The sequence below is a fragment of the Heptranchias perlo genome, chromosome 15, assembly GCF_035084215.1.
Source record: "Heptranchias perlo isolate sHepPer1 chromosome 15, sHepPer1.hap1, whole genome shotgun sequence".
NCBI classification, from domain to species: domain Eukaryota; kingdom Metazoa; phylum Chordata; class Chondrichthyes; order Hexanchiformes; family Hexanchidae; genus Heptranchias; species Heptranchias perlo.
Window position 1 is genome coordinate 53,502,363 of NC_090339.1, and position 20,814 is coordinate 53,523,176.

The 20,814-nt window shown below is 41.6% G+C and overlaps 1 protein-coding gene across 1 annotated transcript; it reads left to right on the forward strand.

Moving 5' to 3' along the window:
* The first annotated feature begins 605 nt into the window (after positions 1-605).
* LOC137332762 (uncharacterized) lies at positions 606-20,449 on the forward strand. Its single transcript, XM_067996697.1, has 7 exons — positions 606-698; positions 7,776-10,599; positions 11,692-11,839; positions 14,266-14,415; positions 15,437-15,549; positions 16,237-16,285; positions 19,550-20,449. The coding sequence occupies exons 2-7, from the start codon at positions 7,786-7,788 to the stop codon at positions 19,672-19,674; spliced, it is 3,399 nt and encodes a 1,132-aa protein (XP_067852798.1). The 5' UTR covers positions 606-698; positions 7,776-7,785; the 3' UTR covers positions 19,675-20,449.
* Positions 20,450-20,814: the final 365 nt, after the last annotated feature.

Below are 20,814 nucleotides of genomic sequence, written 5' to 3' on the forward strand. Positions count from 1 at the left end.
TCATCCAGGACTGGACGTCGGACAAGCAGTCTGACAACACAGAGGCAGTGGGGGGGTTCAAGAGGGATGGTGATGAGATGGAGATGGATATAGTCAGCCTACATGTGAAACCTGACGTTGTGTTTTCAGATGATATTGCCAAGGGGCAATAGGAGGCGGCAAGGATAAAAAGAAAAATTGGCAGCACCAAACCACTCCTAGTGGATAGCCATATACAAAATCTAGATTATACCTATATATTAAAACATAAATGCATCTTAGAACTTTGTCCTAACGAAGAATTAACGTATAAAATATAGCTGTGGTATTTCTTTAAGTTTGCCTCCTGTCTTTTGAGTGTGTGCCATGGTGAGCGGTTATAACCGAATACCGAGACCATCCCACAATTTGAACATTAACAAGCTCGCCCAGCTCTTTTGTAATTGGACAACGCCGCGGCTATGCTTGTTGAAAGGCCCGACCCACAATGGTAGACCCTGTACTGCGAATACACCATGTGCGTGCCTCTGTAGTAGGGCGGACGTGCTTCGTCCATGCTTGTTGCGGGGTTCCGATCAATCAAAAAGAACCCCGGACGCTGAATAATCGCCTCTGGCCAATTGTCAGGCTGGGCGGACGGGTCTGAAAAGGGGACTTTGTAGCCGCTTTGCACTAACTTTGCCGGAGACCGAGAGGAGCAGCTCCGGTGTGAATACAAGGTGAGATTTAAAACACACCTAATGGAGAGTGTTAAACTCAGCTGAGTTTTAGCGAATATTAACTAAGTTATTTGGGGTTATGAGGTTGGCGGCCAGGGTTTTATACCCGTGAACAGTTCACCTTTTCTGGGCGCAGGTGAGGGTCAGAGGGTCAGGTGTGGTGGAATTACAGTGACCGGGGGGGGGGGGGGGGGCTGAGGGCGATTCAACAGCTGTCTGAAACCGGCAACTGGACCTTTCAGGAAGTGCTCGCAACCCTGGATTCCGATTGGATTAAAATAACCAATCGAAATGCATCATTGCGCCCGCTGTCGTGAGTGCGGCACTGATTGGTAGACAAGCTAGGGGCGGGGCAGGGGAAGGGAGACACCTGGCCAATGAGGAGTGAGAGAGCGCCTTTTGAAATGTGCTGAGAGAACCTGATAGGTCCATGAGTGTAAAGTGGCAATGATGAACTCTTAATGCAAGGTCATTTAATTCAATTTATCTAATTAAAGTGCAAAATCCCAACTTTTCTATTTTTGTTTACATTGCTTAATTAAAATTATTAGATAACTTAATTTTTAGATCAGGGTTTTTTTTGCACTATCAGGAGTAGACTGTACAGGTATGGGTGTTGTGTTTTGTAAATTTGAACATTTTTAAAACAACTTTTTCTATTTTGCTTAAGTCTTGTGGGAGTAGGAGCACATAATAGGGCAGAGGGAGGATGTGTAATAGGAGTCAGTAGAAAATGCCACACAGCAACATATACTTCCATCTTGACAAGTGAGCTGAAAAAAGAAACCACTACCTGTGACAACTGTCAAAGCTGTGGGCCGTGTGTGCTGATCTCTCAGGCCAAAGTCACTCAATTACATACTACAGAAGTCTGGAAGCCATGCAAAAAGCCATCTTTACTAAGACATAATTTCCACTTTTAGTGTTACTTGTAATTTTTTTTATTTCTAATTCTATTATGGAGGGGTGAAAAATCTTAATGTCACGAAAAAAAGAATGTTTTTGAGCTCAGGAGCTTTTTTCTCTTTTTTTGATGAATGCAGTGGTTCACTGAAAGGCCGGCACTTGGCGTGGTCTGATCCCATACCAGCTTGTTTGCACCATTTGTGCAATGACAGCACGTTGTTTCAAAACTCCTACATACTGGACCCAACTGCTCTGCCTTTTTATTTCTCCCCACATGAGAGAAAAACTCTCATTCATAGGGCACTTTTCGTGTCCTCGGGATGTTTTTCACAGCCAACGAATTACTTTTTGAAGTGTAGTCGTTATTGTTTTTGTAGACAAGCACAGCAGCCAATTTCCACACAGCAAGTTCTCTCAAACAACAACTACTTGCATTTATATAGCGCCTTTAACATAGTAAAACGTCCCAAGGCGCTTCACAGGAGTGTTATCAAACAAAATTCAACACCGAGCCACATAAGCAGGTATTAGGGCAGATGGTCAAAGAGGTAGGTTTTAAGGAGTGCCTTAAAGGAGGAGAGGTTTAGGGAGGGAATTCCAGAGCTTAGGGTCTAGGCAGCTGAAGGCACTGCTGCCAATGGTGCAGCGATTTAAAACCGGGGATGTGCCAGAGGCAAGATTTGGAGGAGTGCTGAGATCTTGGAGGGTTGTAGGGCTGGAGGAGGTTAGAGATGGGGAGGGGCGAGACCATGGAGGGATTTGAAAACAAGGATGAGAATTTTAAAATCGAGGTGCTCACGGACCAGGAGCTAATGTAGGTCAGCGAGTACAGGGGTGATGAGATCAGATCACAGCAATGAGATGAATAGCCAGTTAATGCATTTTGTTATTGATGGAGGGATGAATGTTTGCCAGGACACTGGCTGAACTGTGCTCATTGGGGGAAAAAGTGCCGTGGAATCTTTTACATTAACGTAAAAAGGCAGCAGGGGCCTCTGTTTAATGTCTCCTCCATTTGTGGTTTGGGTCTAAGCTAGTGACCTGTGGTGTTGGCAAGTTTTTCTTTTTGGTGGAGCATTTTCTGTTTACATTTCAGACCTGCATTTGTGGGTAATTTTTCATCTTTTCTTTCTCCAGGTCTCCTGCTTATTTTCACCTTTTTTATTGGTGTGATCTTTTAATTCCCTTAACCATTAACACAATCTTAAAATTGTGTTCTCATTACTTCACTGGGATGATCTTTCATATGTAACCTTTTTTCTATTCAACCATTTGCACTTAATTCAAGCCATTAATTTCCTTTGGCTTGATGTTTCACCCCTTTTTTTTCAGCCTTACTGATACTTATATTTTAGTTTTCACTTCACTTCTCTTGAATGCTATATTCCCAAAAGATCAAATTCTCCTTTCTCTTTACAGGTACTGACCAGCCTGCTGTGTATTACCATCATTTTCTCTCTTTATTTGTGAGCTATTGATAATGGACCTTGCTGTGTTTGTTTTAAAAAAAAATTCTCCTCATCTCACCTGGTTCATTTGCCAATGACCTTAAATCTATGTCCTCTGTTTGCTGACCCTACCAACACCAGAAATAGTGTAAACAAGAAACTATCAAAACCGTTCATGATTTTGAACACTATTAAATCTCCCCTTAACTTTCTCTGCTCTAAGGACAAAAACCTCAGCTTCAGCATCCACGCAACTGAAATCCCACATCCCTGGTAGCATTCTAGTAAATCTCCTCTGCATCCTCTAAGGCCTTGACCTCTTTCCTAAATTGTGGTGCCCAGAATCGGTCATTGCTCCAGCTAGGGCCTAACCAATGATTTATAAAGATTTAGCTTGACGTCCTTCATCTTGTACTCCATGACTCTGTTTATAAAGCCCAGGATCCCATACGCTTTTTTAACAGCCTTCTCAACTCATCCAGCCACTCTCAAAGATTTGTGTACGTACACCCTCAGCTCTCTGATCCTGCATCCCCTTTTAAAATTGTACCATTTAGTTTATATTGCCTCTCCTCATTCTTCCTACCAAAATGCATCACTTCACACTTCTCTACATTAAATTGCATCTGCCATGTGTCTGTCCTCTTGAAGTCTGTTACCATCCTCCTCACTGTTTACTACATTTGAGTTTTGTGTCATTAATATATATCAAAGATTCGTGGTCCTAATACCCTCCCCTGAGGGACACCACTGTATATTTCCCTCCAGCCTGAACAACCACTATTCTGCTTTCTGTCCCTTAGCCAATTTTGTATCCACGCTACCACTACCCTTTTAATCCCTCGGGCTTCAATTTTGTTAACAATTCTATTATGTGGTACTTTATCAAACTCCTTTTGAAAGTCCATGTACACAACATCAACTGCACTACCCTCATTAACCCTCTCCATTACTTCATCAAAGAACTCAATCAAGTTAGTCAAACACTATTTGCCGTTACCAAATCCATGCTGTCATTTATTAACCCATATTTTTTCAAGTGACAATCTTGTTCTGGATTATTGCCTCTAAAAGTTTCCCTACCACTGACATTAGGCTGACTGGCCTGTAGTTACTGGGTTTATCCCTCCTTTTTTGAACCAGGTTGTAACATTTGCAATCCTCCAGTTCTCTGGCACCATCTGCATATCTAAGCAGGATTGAAAGATTGTGGCCAGAGCCTCCACAATCTCCATGTTTCTTTCCTCAGCAACCTAGGATGCATCCCATCCGTGTGACTTTTCTACTTTGAGTGCTGCTGACCTTTAAAATACCTCCTCTTTGCCTAATTTTATTCTATCCAATTTCTCTACCACCTCCTCCTTTTACTGTGACATTGGCGGCATCCTCTTCTTTGGTGAAGACCAATGCAAAGTACTCATTTAGTATCTCCACTATACCCTCTGCCTTCACTAGAAGATCTCCTTTTTGGTTCTCTAATCAGCCCCACCCTTCCCTTGACTACCCTTTTTTACTATTTATATGTTTATAAAAGACTTTTGGATTTCTTTTTATGTTGCCTGCTAATCTATTCTCATACACTCTCTTTACCCCTCTCATTTCCTTTTTCAATTCTCCTCTACTTTCTGTAATAAAAACAGAAAATGCTGGAGAAGCTTAGCAAGTCAGGCAGCATCTGTGGAGAAAGAAACAGAGTTAACGTTTCAGGTCGAAGACCTTTCCTCAGAACTGGAAGGTGTAAAGAGTTTCTGTATTCAGCTTGCTTCTCTACTGTATTATTATAAGCCTCCTTTTTTCTGTTTCATTTTAATCTCTATCTTTAGTCATCCAGGGAGCTCCAGCTTTGGTGCCCTTCCTTTCCCCCCCCCTCACGGGAATGTGTCTAGTCTCCTCTTTGAAGGCCTCCCATTGCTCATTTACTGTTTTACCTGCCAATCTTTGATTCCAATTCTAATGGGGCCAGATTGCCTTTCAACTCACTGAAATTAGCCCTCCTCCGGTTGAGTGGTTTCATGTTTGTTCCTTGTCCTTTTTCATAACTACTCTTAAACCTATCTCTGACTATGATCTCCAGGGCAAAAAATACTGTTTTTTTTTGTTTTGTTCTGTGTTCCAATTATAAATTGGCATCATGCCACAAGCAAGACCTGGGACCCAGATGTACTAAGAAATGTGCCTCCTGACCAAATGCCCATCTGGAGCGATTTGTGAATGAATGACGACTCCCTCCTAATTTGGAATGGGCGGGGCGGGGGAAAGAAGGTTGAAATCTCGCGAGAGCGAGACTGCCGTGGGGCGTCAGATTTAAAAGCCCGAGTCCGGCCGCTGCCGCTTTGACCCGGCTCCGAGTCCGGCCGCTGCCGCTTTGACCCGGCTCCGAGTCCGGCCGCTGCCGCTTTGACCCGGCTCCGAGTCCGGCCGCTGCCGCTTTGACCCGGCTCCGAGTCCGGCCGCTGCCGCTTTGACCCGGCTCCGAGTCCGGCCGCTGCCGCTTTGACCCGGCTCCGAGTCCGGCCGCTGCCGCTTTGACCCGGCTCCGAGTCCGGCCGCTGCCGCTTTGACCCGGCTCCGAGTCCGGCCGCTGCCGCTGTTTAAAGCGACGGGCCGAGTCTGAACAGCGGGCCCGGAACACATACAGAGAGGAAGAGGCGCTGCCGCTTCGACCCTTCGCTGCCCGGTTGATCCGGACCTGGGCACCGGCCCGCTGCGGACGGGCTCTCCGGGCCCACTCGGCCGGATTTACTTGGCGGATCGAAGTCAGGGTGGGGTTTGTATCCTTGTATTTTTTGGGTCACTTTTTAAAATTTATACCTGAGGTGGGGGGTTAGTTGTACCGGGAGGGTGGGGGGAACTGCCTGCCTGCCTGGACTCTGGGGGTTGGCTGCTGGCGTTACTCGCATTGCTGTTTGTGTCTTGTCAGCAGTCACTCAATTTGGGGGAGAGAGAGAGAGAGAGGGAGGGAAATAACAGACAGGCGGGGACAAGGAATGATACAGCACAGAAGGAGGCCATTCAGCCCATCGTGCCTGTGCCAGCTCTTTCAAAGAGCTATAACAATTAGCCCAGCTCCCCTACCCTTCCATTCCCTCCCCTCATATATATACCTGCAACTTTTTCCCCTTCACTTATTCATTCAATTCCCTTTTTGAAAATTATTATTGAATCTACTTCCACCACCCTTTCAGGTAGTGATTGAGAAGGGATAAAGTCATGCATGCCCTGGCATCAGTAAGAGAAAGACAATTATAGCCACGTTAGAGTTTGTTTTGGGCATTTAATATTGAGGATAGATGTCATGACTGCAAAATCCACCTTTATGCATAACACTCAATCTTTTCAAGTGATTTTGCAAGTTTGGGGTTTCTTTCCAGTAGACCCTGATGCTGGAAGAGAGAATTATACCTCTAGTTGGATGGGGAATGAGAGTTGTGTGGCTGTAACTGCATCCAGTACTTCATCTACTAGGATGTCTGCATTCTGCAGAGGTATTTTGGGCACCTTAAATCAGTTGGGTTTTGAGCTCTGGTCTTTTTGCAATGCCCCAAATTGACTACAATGTACTTCAGAATATAAAATGGTGCCTCTGATTTTGGCATTTAAGCAATATCATTGTGTTTTGGGGACTCAACAATAATCAAAGGGTGAATTTGACTTGTGAAATAGTTGAGGACTTGTGACAAAGGTATTTAATGTAGGAGTCTGATTGTAATCTGAGAGTAGTGCTGAAGGATCTCTGGTTGTGATTTTAGAGTTTAATATTTATCTGACTCTTGAGATTAGTTTATTGTATCTCTTGCAATGATTGCATTAAATCCTAGTAATTTAATTACACAATCACTGTGTAATTAAATTACCAGGATTTAACAGTGATTGCATTATATTCTGGTAATTTAATTAAGTGATTGGATGACTTTTGATCATTCTTCCCAATTGTGCAAAGTCTCAAGTTCGAACACCATCTCCAAATACAGCTTCTAAATATCTCTAGAATGATTGAGTTTTTGTCTCAATTATTTGGCAGATCAGATTTGTCTTGTTTGAAATCACAAAAGACTCAGATTTTTAGTGTTTCATTACTGGATCTCCTGTGACCTTAGAGTAAATAGGAGAATACAGTCTGTCTCATACCTGTCTCGATTGTCTGTTGCTGTTTCTTATCCCTTTTCATCTTCTGCCTCCCTGACTATTTGCTTCTGTGCCCTTTTTTTCTTTTCGGATGGTGGGCAACATCAACTCTTTGAGGACTGCTTTTGGGGTGGGGTTATGGGGGAGAATCTCGCTCGTGCTCTCGAGACCACCCTCAACCTGTTTCCCATCCCTCCTATTTCCTAATTATTTGCCTCAGAAATTGTTTGCTTTCACAATTTAACTTTTTTTTAAATAATCAAATTCTAATGAGGAAAGACACTATCTTCTGGTTTGCCCTGTCTTGCAGCTGTTAGAAATTCTAATCTTGCAGGTGTAAGCAATTAGAACGTTTACTCTAGTTGGCTTCAAAATTTAATTTTTGAAAACTCATACACAACCATGTGGATATCCTTCATCAGTACGCTATTATTTCTTCAAATAACTATTTATTTAATACTTTCCTTCTGTGGTCTCAAAAGCCTGAGTATACAGTTTATTAAAAAAAATGCAATTGTTGCTGATCAGCTAATGCACTTTTTTTTTCCCCCCCACCCTGCTCAAAATCCCTCGGCTGAAAAATGTTACCATTACCCAGATTGAGCTCAATGAGGCCTTCACTGCCTGCACCAAAGCGTCGTGCTTCAACAAATGTTTTTACCAGAACCTCAAAGGATGCAGTTTCTTCCACAGCTGCTAGGGTGAATGGTAAAGAAACATCACAATGTAGACTGCCACTGAAGAACAGAAGAAACTTACTTCAAGGTTGCTCAAAAAAGCCACTAACTGAATTAGAGAAACAGACTGTTGGTACTAATGATTTGAAATCTTTTGAGAAACAAGTGCCAAAAGCACCTCGTGTCTTAACTGACAAAAATAGGCGTTTCAGCACAGGCTCCTTCAATCTGAATTCAATCAGAAAGGTGGATACCAAATTTAAAATGGCTGCACGCCCAAAAGAAAATCCACTAAACGCAACATATTTTCTTCCACGTTCTGATGGCAAACATACAGGGCAGATTCCTCTAAAAACAAAGGATTTAGATGTGGTAACGGTACAACAGTGCTTGCCCAACATCAGTGTTGCCAACAGTATACCTGAATGTGTTAGCACACAATCAGCCCATTTCCCAATTCCCCTTGTGGAGCCCAGTAACTTGTCACCTTTATTAACCAGTTTTGTTGCAGAAGAGTGTTTACATATAGCTGCTGAGTTAATTAATAAAAGAGACATCTGTTCTGTCAGTGCGGTTGGTGCAATAAATCCAGTCCAAGTGACCAATGTTTCCATAATAAATGAGGAATCTATACCGCTTGACTGTTCGGTATACTCCAATTGTTCAGACACCTCACCAGCAAAATCTCTACAACTTGGCTGCACTTCAAAATCTCAAGAAAATGACTTCAAGGATACCAGTTGTCAACAAATCCACACCCAAATAAAAACTGAAGACTCATCTGTTAGTGTGAAGATGAATAATGACTATATTGAGACTGGAACTCTGCCCTGTTCCTCTTCAGGAAAGTTGCTGCCGGCAAATGAAACCATGCTGCTGAGTGACCACAAAGATGGGGCTCTTGGTGCACCAAAGCATGAAGCCTTTTCTAGGAATGTCCTGAGCAAGCCACTCACTGTATCCAGTCATAAGTCATCTCTGTGTCCAGTAGATTTAATCCAGTTGGATGGCACTATAGTGCTGAGTGATGCATCAAATACACCATCTTTAGGCACAAAGCATGATGCCATGCCAGCAAAGACTTTGTCTAACTGCAAGTCACCTCTGTCTAAGATAGACTTGCTCACTTGTGATGGAACCATGCTAAGTGAGAAAAACACAACTGTTGTGCCAAAGCACAGAGGCAGTTTTGGAAATGAGCTTTGCAAGTCATCTCTATCTACAGGAGACTTAATCCAGTTGAATGAAACCATGACTGTGAGAGATGACAAAAATGCAACATTTGATACATCAAAGCAGGAAGGCAGTTCTGGAAATGACCTCCAGGAGCCTGCCGTGTCCAGTTGTAAGGTCTCCCTATCTATGGGAGACATAGTGCAATTAGATGGGACTATGACAGTGATTGATAAAAATGCAACATTTGTTACATCAAAGCATGAAGACAGTTTGGGAAATTATCCCAACAAGGTAACTGCCTTGTCCAATTGCAAGTTGTCTCTATCTACAGAAGATATAGTGCAGTTAAATGGTACCATGACTATAAATGACCATAAAAATACAACATTTGATGCATCAAAGCATGAAGGTAGTATCAGAAATGATGCTAGTAAAGCAACTGCCTTATCCAATTGTAAGTTGTCTCTATCTATGGGAGATGTCATTCAGTTAAATGGAACTGTGACTGACTGTAAAGATGCTACATTTGATGCATCAAAGCATGAAGACAGTTTGCAGAATGACCCCAACAAAACAACTGCCTTGTCCAATTCCCAGCCATCTCCACCTTCAGGAGGCTCAATTGAAATCATACCACTGAGTTCTGAAAATCTTAAACTTGTCAGAAAATGTGAAGGGCATCAAGGAAGTGCTTTGGATTCTGTACCAGAGTTGCAGCGAGTAGAGTGCCATGCTGAAAATCATAACTCAAAAGATTCAAATTCTACTCTGAATTTAGGGAAGGGGGATGACTCTACTTGCACTGAAAAATGGCAAAGTGAAGCAAATCAAGGTGGCGATGGTGACGTGAGCTGTTCTGCAGAACTGCATAAAGGAGCTCCAGCTCTAGTAAAACATTTGAGAGACCCCTCACAAAACAAGGAACTAAATAATTGTGTGAGTGGTGCAGATTTAGTTCATGATCTAGTGGGTTCAGAATGGGCCCCATATTGCATGTCTACACCATCCTCTGTTGCAATGAAACAGAGTTGTCTGGAATATCTGCCATTTGACCATTCCTTCCAGACTTCTTCCTCCCTTCAGGATGACACGCATGTTGAAGTTGTTGAGTGCCCAGATAAACAAGTTAAGACCAAAGATAACTCGAGAAGCACCAGCACTGATGTGACTGAAACTAAAACCTGTAGTAGAAAACTGGTAAATGCACCAAGGCCTAGAGAGCGATCACTGCAAACCAAAGTAGTAACTGCAAGTGCCTCAAAACCTATTTCCAATCTCCCTGGAGCCAGAAGAAAAAACATTAATTTAGCACCTGTGTCTGAAGCACAAAAATGTAGAGCTGAAAAGCATTCTGTACCTCTTGCTGCTAGAACCACCAGACCGGATTTGTCTGTCATGGGAAGAGATGGAAGACCTCCAACACAACCACCTAGTTTTTCAAAGATGTGCCTTCCAAAGCCTCGTCTGGTCTTTGGAAGGCTGAATAGTGTAATAGGAACTGGGAAAATTGCAGGCAACAATAATAACAAGCTTGCATCATGCCAGACTGGAGTCAATACCAATACTAAAGTAAGTGAATTTTCAAAGCTACCTTTACATACAGTTCTGTATTTCATTGAGATAGGTAACTTGTATGTAGTGGCTGGTATTGGGTACAAAAAGTACAACGTTTTGCTCCATTCACAGTTGGTTGGTAACCTGCTTCACTTTAAGATTCCCAAAGGGGGGGAAAAATAAAATGTGTTTAGTTTCTTTTTCTCTCAGAATTGGAAGTGCTGATGATTCAATTGTAGATGATACTGCAAGTTACTGAGCCTTGGGGGCAAAGAGTTAGAGTCTTGAGGATTATTTACTATCACTTGGGCTTATTAACTGGCAGGAGGGAATTTAAGTTCTCCAGGCAAACTCGCTTCTCATGATCAATAGTCGTCATTTTGTTTTAGGAGGCAGAAAAATTGGGACGGAGGGTAGCTTTTTTTTAAAACTCTTTCTCACAAAGAGAAACAAAATGCTAGAAATACTCAACAGGTCAGGCAGCATCCGTGGAGCGAGAAACCGAGTTAGTGTTTTCAGGTCGATAATCTTGTCAGCAGAACCTGAAACGTTAACTGTTTTTCTCTCTACAGTTGTTGCCTGATTTGAGTGTTTTCCAGTAATTTCTGTTTTCATTTCAGATTTCCAGCATCTGCAGTATTTTGCTTTTTGTCCTTGCGAAGAAAAGCTTGATTTTTTTCTTTAGTTGCTTGGTAATGAATATCTTTGGAGCATTTCTAGTGTGACATAAGGTCTTTGGGAACTGAGGATCACTTTATTTGCACATCTGCAGTATTGCCTAATGGAGGTATTACATAGAATTACAAGTGTCTACAGCACAGAAACAGACCATTCGGCCCCACTGGTCTATGCCAGTGTTTATGCTCCACACACTCCTCCCACCCCTCTTCATCTAACACTATCAGTATTAAACACTATCAATGATATTTTAACAGTAGTGCTGTACTGCATTTTTAAAGAATAAGGCATTTAGCCCATATACCCTAGTATAATGTACTGACAATACCTCCTGGACAAATTAGGCCATTTCTAGACAATATCCTTGCTCACTAGAGCAATACCTCCAATAGAAAAATCTTTCAGTTATAAAAACTATGTCTCTTTCAGATGCCTCCTAGAGCAGAACCTAATCAACTTTCAACTAAAGCTGCCACACAGATTCCTGGATTAAAGAGGTCGCCACAGACATTGTCAAAACTACCTGTGCCGGAAACGCAAAAAGCAGAGTCCAAACAGGTTGAACTCTTTAATTTAGGTAAATACAATATGCTGTAAATATTGTAGTGGGTTGATGCATCTTTGCTTAATAAATTAGGGAAGGATGCCAAAAAATCTGCTGAGCTGCTGTAACACTTTATACTGTGATTGTTCACTCTCTAGTACTCGTTTCACCTGGTGCAATCTGGAGTTTAAGCAAGCAGAACTGAACGTCTGTAAAAGATCTTTTTGTTTTGGGATGTGTAAAGAGGTGTTAATTTAGATGGACTGTAATAAGATACTGTACAGGAATGATGTGCTTATTAAAATTGAATTTCAACATAACTTTAACCAAATAAAAGTTAAAGTTAAGTATGCAAAGTAATATTCCTTGATCAAGACTTGTGCATAATGGCAGTACATGCTGATGGTACATTAGACTTTTAAAATTTTGGTATTGAGATCACATGATAATTAGAATAATTATGGGCCATTGGATCCATCTTGGTACATCCATCCAGAAAGATCCTAAAGTGCCTCCCACTGTTGCCAATCCAATTGTTTCAAATAATTCCAAGACTTTTGTCTCCACTGTTCTATCTGGGAGTTCGTCCCAACTATTGATCACTGTGTCCAAAGAAGAACCTCCTGATATTGATCCTAAATTTACCTTGGATCTGTGCCATCTTATTCTACATTTGCAATTTAATTCAAAATAATTTTCCATGTGTTCTCATGTGTTCATATATTTACTACCTTGAATGCCTCAGGATCATCTCTCAAACAGCTCCTTTCAGGGTTGTAAAACTTCAATTTCTCCAGTTTCCCCTCCCCTTCTGGTCTTTCGCACAGGGATCAGCCTCCTGCCTCTCTGCACTGCCTTCAACATTTGAATGTCTTGAGCAGGATTGGAAACGTGTACGCTCGACAGTTTGATCATTTCCTCTGACTTAATGTACTATTTTTGAATCCAAAATAAAGCTGTAGTGTTCCAATATGTTTTGTGGTCATATACACAAAGTTGAGGTCTGCCATGCAATTGGAGGGGGGAGAAAATAATTGGACAATCTCTCCTTTTTTGAGTTTTCTTGCCAGAGCCCCACAAATGGTCATCTCCTGCTACTTTACTATACAAAGTGTTAATTTTTTTTCTCCTCCTACCCACACAAGTTCCCCACCACCCCCCAATTCTTTAATAGTGCTATCTTGTTCTGCTTACAAGTAGATCTTCAAAAAAAGGAATTGGTTAATAAGTTTTTTTTTTTTTGCAGATTATCATTTTTGCAGCACTTTTCCTCTTAACCAGTGGTGTTGGGAGGGGATTTTTGCTTATACAGAAGACTTACTTTCCTGAATAGCCCAGTGGGTTTCGATCCTAGTCAGTGTGTCTGACTGCTTGTCTGGGTGACCTCCGTATGGCTGTGCCTGGCTTACTAGAAGTCTTCAGTTGGCACCATGCAATATTTTGTTGCACCTGATATTACTGGTGTATTAAATTGTGTTCCCAAATTCTGTTTGGAAAGATGTTTTGCTCTGAGAATGCAGTGAGTGGAGGACAGTTACATAATACAAATTATGTGCGTAAAATCGATCCCAGTCACTTACAGCAGTGCGGTCTCCAGGTGTGATCAGGGGATTTCCCCTATCATCTCCATCCTGGCCGGGAATAGTGGTGTCACTATAAGCAGCCGGCATGTAACCAAAATAAACCTGCAAACTTGAGGTCTATTTTGGATATACACCAGTCTGTTAAGTAAGTGATCTATGCCATCTGGTGGTGGATTTTTATATGGCACCTAGTCCCATCTAGGATCTTTTGCCCCTCAGCATCCATTTTCCCCCTTTTTTTGTTCTTTTCCACCCTCCTGAGGTTAGTGATATCTGCCCCATTCCTGCTCCCAGTGCTAATGGTCCAATTGCCACCTCTGCACTAGAGATTGGAAACTCCTGTTCTTGCAAGAATTCCCACTTGACTTCTACAAACAGCAATCCAGGCTACTGGTATTAGGAGCAGCGTGAAGAGGAGAAGCCAGACCTGTCCAGTGGGTTGGACTCTGGAGGAATGGGAGTGGAGGGGGTCAGAGCAGGATTCAGCTGTGCTGACTAATATGCTGTCTCAAGTGTTTACCATCTGTGTACAATGCTGATGGCTGTAGTGTATGTTTCCTTTAACATTTATTAAGTACTTGGATTTTCTTTTTCCCCCTTTTCTTTCTGGTTTGGAGTTTAAGCTTATTCCTTTTGTACACACATGATCTGTTCTGTAGTTACCTTTTGGCAAAATAAACTGAGGAGAAATGAGAGCTGACTTTCCCCACAGTACAGCACAGGTGATTACGTGATTCATTAAGTTCTTCCAACATAATGTTCAGTGATTTTATCACTGGATGGCAGATGTAATCCAATTTTATGCACAAATAGAAAAATGAGTACTATTCCTAAATTTGATTTTACCACTCTTTAAAACTTTTTTTTTACACACAGGTATGGGTGGTCCTCCAAGTTTCAGCAAAGGTGCCCACAAATCTTCAGCTTTGGCCTCCAAAAATATTGTGACTGGAATAAAGCGCCCAGGCAGTGCAATGGAACAGAAAAGAAGAGTATGGTCATCCCCAAAGAGATCCAAGGCAGTTGGTATGGGTTAAATAACTTTCATTTTCTGTCATAACTTGCAATTTGCCAGTAGCTTTGTGCCACTATTTCAGACCTGTTGTACCCAGACCATAAATGGATACATTGGCCCTGCATACTTTGCTGCAATCCTTTTGATCCACAGCTGTTGAAAGGTACCATGAAAAGTTAAATATTTGCAGATTTTTTTTTTGGAAAAGTAAGTGGGACTTGTTTTGAGGTTCATCACATCTGTTTAAGTCTGATACTTTATTAAAGAGGTGTGTTCACATTTTGTCTAGCAGCTTAAGTGTTCCAGTATATGCAAAGTTCTCATTTTAATTTGGCATAAATTGCAAATGAGCTGCAATTCATATTTGAGGAAGTAGATTTGCATCAAAAAGAAAACTGAGGAATTACCAGGAACACATGAAAAGACAATGATTGCACATTTCATGAAAACATTATTAAACTTGCTGTGGCATTATCTTGAGTATTGAGTGGCTTTGCATGAAGGCTTGTTTTGAGATGTCTGGGTAATAATTTGAGGCTCATCCTCTGTAGCCTTCTGTTTCCATTTGTAATATAACTATTACATCTGCACGGCCACCAATTGCATGGTCTGTGCATGTGAGTGTACTGATTTATTTGGAGCAACTTGCATTTTTTTGGATTTGGCACTACTGTTTTTGGAGCAGTAGAGTAGCTGTGCACGTAGCGTTGGCAGTCGCATTGATTTTAACTGAGTTGGTGGAGGTTTTTTTTGCTTTAATCACAGGATGGAGGTTTTTTTCTGCTGCTGGTTATCATGGGTGTGGTCACTGACCCGGAGGTCCATAAGACTGTATTTGAATCTTTTTGTGGGTTCTTGTTTAGGCTGGTGGCTTTTCCAGTTTGGTATCATGAATTGCATATCGGTGAAGATGTTTTTCACCACCCCCATCCCCCACACACAGTGCTCAATTGTGCACATGAAAAATTGTTTCCAGTTTGTTTTGTCTTTTTTTATTCTGCCTCAGTTATATTTTGGTTTATTTTGTTGCAGGAGAGGTGACTGCCAAATTCCCAAAGAAAAGTGGAACAAAACCGTTGTCGCCATTGGAATCTAAGCAGAAGATGGGAGTGAAGGCAGGAGACAGTCTAACTTCAGAACCAAAAGTCAGTCTGGTGTGACACTTTGTTGCTGTGGTCTTTGTTGCTTTTTTTTAAACCCACAGCCAGTGACCACATGAAACTAAAACCGATGGCCGAGAAGTCTTTTGTTTTTCTCCACTTGACTGCCAATAATACTAAAAAAAAATGCACTCCCTCTTAACAACACATTTAATTCTTAATGCAGTAACTAGTTAATGCCATGACTATTATTGTCATGGCCACTTTGTGCATGCACTTTCCCTTGTCCAGGTTCACAAGGAGACTGATTTGAAAGTTAAATTTGGCTTATGTAAATGGCCCTTAAATCTGTAGAACTGTCACCTGACGCTTCATTATCTCTTTTGCGCTCTTTTTTTCCTTTGCCACCACCACATTCCTCATTCCTGCCCCCAAAAGATTGATATCTGGGCAGAGAAACCAGACTCTCTTGGCTGAGCCCTAGTTTGCTTGGATTGTGTTTGGGATTTCTCACCCCTAATGGGGGCATATTTTCTGTGTTTGCCCCCTTTCCAAGAAACATCTGCTAGCATCTTTTTTTTGGCTTTCTGATCTCCAGTAATATTTCTGCACCTAATTTAATAAATACCTGTTTATTTTTGTGTTGTGTATTTCCAGTGCTTTTAAAAAAAATTTAAAATCTGACATGATGGGCTCTGTTAATCAGAATGGGTTTTGTCTTTGTCTTTGCAGAATAAAACTGCAGTAGAGGAATCTGAATCCAAACAGGAACTTGAAGTGGGTAAGAGTTTTGATTTTTATTTCTTGTCACAACAGACCAAGCAACCTAATTTTTTATCAGGAAATCAAGCTGTGGCTTTTCCAGCTGGGAGCATGGTTCATCCATCAGATCAAGTGTACAACACCAACTTCTCTAGTCTGAAGGGGAACTGTCGTGCTTTGGCAAAAGATTTGGGGTATGATTTTTCTTCTAGAGTGCCAGATGGTAGTGGTTACTGTCAAATTCTTTGATCTGACTAGAAACCGTTTTCAGTTGGTTGCGCATCAGATGTAGAATGAGTAATTTGAGCAAAAGTATTTGATTTCAGTGCATGGCCTCTTGCAGGTCATCCTTGAGAATATCTATATAGAGGGAGGACATTTTTTTGTTCACACCCCACTAGAAGAAAACATGACTGCATCAATTCCTGTTGTCTTAAGATGCAGCAAATACTGCAATGCAGTGAAAGTGCAGTCGTCATTGCCTCAAATAAGGGCATACAGTCAACTAGTGTTGTAGAAAATTGCTTTTCACTTCCTTTGGGATCAGTGAGCAGAGCACATTCTAATCATGTGCACATGTTTGATCAGTTTTTAATTGATGTATTGAACTGTATCATGTATTGGGAATTTGAAGCTCCCTGTGCTCCACTGGCAGTCATTTTTCCCTTGGGTGTCTTTATGCCCCACACTGTTCTGTGGGCAGATGACACAGGTTTATATCAATGTTGCTATTGAGCTAGCACTTGGGAGATGATGGGTGAGACATCTGGCAATTGTGACAAAATCTGGGCAGGAAACTAGTGCTGGAATAAAGGGTCTTTCAAGATGTTAATTAAAACACTAATCATATATGAAGTGTTCACATAAGAACAAGAAATAGGAGTAGGCCACACGGCCCCTCAAGCCTGCTGCGCCATTCATTCAGATCATGGCTGATCTTTGACCTCAACTCCACTTTCCTGCCCAATCCCCATATCCCTTGATTCCCCTAGAGTCCAAAAATCTATCTCTATCAGCCTTGAATATACACAACAACTCGGCATCCACAGCCCTCTGGAGTAAAGAATTCCAAAGATTTACAACCCTCCAAGTGAAGAAATTCCTCGTCATCTCAGTCCTGAATGGCTGACCCCTTATCCTGAGACTGTCCTAGTCTAGACTCTCCAGCCAGGGGAAATAATCTCTCAGCATCTATCCTGTCAAGCCCCCTCAGAATCTTATATATGTCAATGAGATCACCTCTCATTCTTAACTCCATACAGTATAGGCCCTTTCTACTCAACCTCTCCTCATAGGACAACCCTCTCATCCCAGGAATTAATCTAGTGAATCTTCGTTGCACCGCCTTCAAGGCAAGTATATCCTTCCTTAGATAAGGAGACCAAAACTGTACCCAGTACTCCAGGTGAGGTCTCACTAAAGCCCTGTACAACTGTAGTAAGACTTCCTTACTCTTGTACTCCAACCCCCTTGCAAAAAAGGCCAACATGCTATTTGCTTTCCTCATTGCCTGCTGTACCTGCATATTAACTTTTAGTGTTTCTTGTACGAGGACACCCAAATCGCCCTGAATGCCAACATTTAATAGTTTCTCACCATTTAAAAAAAATTCTGTTTTTCTATCCTTCCTACCAAAGTGAATAACCTCACATTTCCCCACATTATACTCCATCTGCCACCTTCTTGCCCACTCACTTAACCTGTCTATATCCCTTTGCAGATTCTGTGTCCTCCTCACAGCTTAGTTTCCCACCTAGCTTTGTATCATCAGCAAACTTACACTAGGTCCCTTCGTCTAAGTCATTAATGTAGATTGTAAATAGCTGAGGCCCGAGCACCGATCCTTACGGCACCCCACTAATTACAGCCTGCCAACCTGAAGAAAATGACCTGTTTATCCCTACTGTTTTCTGTCCATTAACCTCCATCCATGCTAATGTTACCCCCCACCCCACTCCAATCCCATGAGCCCTTAGCTTGTGTAATGACAGCCCTAGATGATCATGTTATTGTAAATGCTTAAGGATCGTATGTCCAGCCCCACCCACATTGCTTTGTGGTATCACTGTCAATGGGACAAGGAGAGAAATTCTGGCCTTCATTATATCCTTATGTAATGTAAAACTAACTCAGTGGAAGAATAAATGGCCCCTCAGTCCAGGCCAATACATGACTCTCTGATGTTGGAATTTTGTTTAAGCCTGTTTTTTAAAAAAATATATATTCTAGTGGATTGTTTTGAAATAAACTGATATTTCTTTCTCCACAATAGCACAAACTTCCAGTTATGTGGAAATGTACCAAGATGCTTCATATTAGGAGTAAGGAAATGAATGTCAAGCCAAGAAAGAAGAGGTGGGTTAGGGAGGGAGTCTGAGAATAGGACTAGGGCAGCGAAGGGAGTTAGGTGGATGGTGCCTAGGAGAGGAGATTTGAGAATAGAGTATTTGGGATGGTGTACAGGGTGGGAGTCTGTTGCAGAGATGGGATGGGGTTATGGAGGGATTTCTAGATGAGGATTTTAAATCTGATGCGTTTGGATGGAGTGTTGGTGTAAAGGATAATGGATGTCTGCATGTGGCAAGTTAACTTATGGAAGATGCAGGATGGGAGCCAGTATGGAGAGTGTAAGATGAATTGTGTCTGAAGGTGGCAAAGGCATTTATAAAGGATTCAGCTTTAAGGGCAGAGATGGAAGTAGCAGTCTTAGCGATAAATAGTATGTGGGGTTTAAAGCCAGAGCTTGTGAATGGGTTTGAATGTGTGGCTAGGGAGGGGATGGAGTCAGTGGTGAGGAAGTTTGTGACGGGGGCTGAAGACACTGGTTTTAATCTTCCCAATCTTGAACTGAAAAAAGTTCTAATTTGTCATGACTTGATGTTGGATAAGCAACAGCCAGAGGGAGTCGAAGTGTTGTGAAGTAGGGCTTGGTATCATCAGAATAAATGTAAAAGCTGACCCTTTGCTTTTATGGATAATATCAGGATCCCATGGTGGTTTTGTCTTCTGCCTCATCCGTTGCTGAGAGGTTAGACATGGCCTGCCCTTCGGCCTCTCCTAATGATTGTTTTGGCACATGCCCTATTGCCAGACTTGGTGTCCTTTGCCTTTCCCCCTCCCATGTATGGTCTCTAGATATTGAGTAATCCCACTGAATTAGAGAGTCAGTGTGGGAATCTGCAGGCTGGATTGTGCACTGGACCTCATTTGCATAACCTATTGAGGGTTCTGTTGTGTGAAGGATTTGGGCCTGATTCCTAAAGCTAAGCCTTTTTCATTTCAGCAAAGCTTCAGAGAAGAATTAAGGAGTTGGAGGGGAAGGTTGCTATGCTGGAGCTGGAAAATGCTGCTCTTCGACAACAGAAAGAAAATCCCACACCTGTCCCAGAACAAGAATCCAATATTTAGAGCCTTGTTTGACACTCAAAGTTGGTGCTTGTGTGAAGTGTTGTCCACAATTGCTTTCCCATATACTTGCAATCTAACTTCCTACTATGTTACTAGTAATGTAATACATTTGCCTGGGATTTGAATGGTTAAGCAATAACTCAATTAGTAAAAATGCAGAAGTATATATGCAAGTTAATTTGAACTGGAGGCAGGATTGAATTGTTTACTTACAAGCAGCACATACAACATTTTTAAAATGCCCAATATGAATTTGGTTGCACCTTTCAAATGCAGCACAATTTCAATTGCATTTATTGTCTGTTCCTAAAGTGCCTTAATGAAAGATCCTTCAAACATGTTAAAAGGATCTTGTGGAAAGAGTCACTCTACTTAGTGATGTGCATTTGTTTATTAGCTTTTTAATTACTTGTGTCTCAATTTAAATTTACCCAAAATGTGCATCTGTCGACCAACCTCTGAATTGTCAGCTAAATTTTAGATAACTTTATAATATTCAGGTTGAATTGTGACCCCAGGGTTGCTGACACTCAATCTTGCAGTATTACTTGACATTTGAAAATCAAGTGTGAAGCCTCAACTTGCTCAGTCTATCTTATTTTTGTCTGTGATGATTGTGTGACTGTGTGCATCTATATGGATTGTTTTTTGTAGTCAAATTAATTTGACAACTTGCTGCTGCCTCAATTTAACATGTAATTTTCCTCTGTCTGACTTGCTTGCTCTTTCTTTCAAATGTGTACACATATAATATATACATGCTATGTTTCTAAAACTTCTAAACAAATAAAATTTATCAACATCACATGATGCTGTCAGTATATTTTCTGAAGGTTAGTTGCATCCCTTGACATTTTAGGCCATGGGTTTTGTCCCACTTTCCCCCCACCTCCCTACCCTGAGTACTCAGCATTATTAACAGCTGGAGAGGATGGTGTGCAAGCTTGCAGCATCTAGTGGATGGACCTCGTGGTCTTTTCTCACCTTTTTGTATGCTAAAGCTGTACTGCCTCTTTTATCCTCCATCTTAACCAGGTGATACTGTAGCCTCTGCTTAGTTTGCAACTAGTTTTGTAAACAGTAGGTTAGTTCATATTCCCCTCTCCTCCTCCTTGGAGTGGATTTGAATTCCGCTCAGTG

Excerpts from the sequence above, each read along its gene's own strand:
- LOC137332762 (XM_067996697.1), top strand. The coding sequence starts at position 7,786 with ATGAGGCCTTCACTGCCTGCACCAAAGCGTCGTGCTTCAACAAATGTT. Across the intron at positions 11,840-14,265 it reads GGTTGAACTCTTTAATTTAG|GTATGGGTGGTCCTCCAAGT; the intron begins GTAAATACAATA and ends TTTTACACACAG. Across the intron at positions 15,550-16,236 it reads GTCTAACTTCAGAACCAAAA|AATAAAACTGCAGTAGAGGA; the intron begins GTCAGTCTGGTG and ends TTGTCTTTGCAG.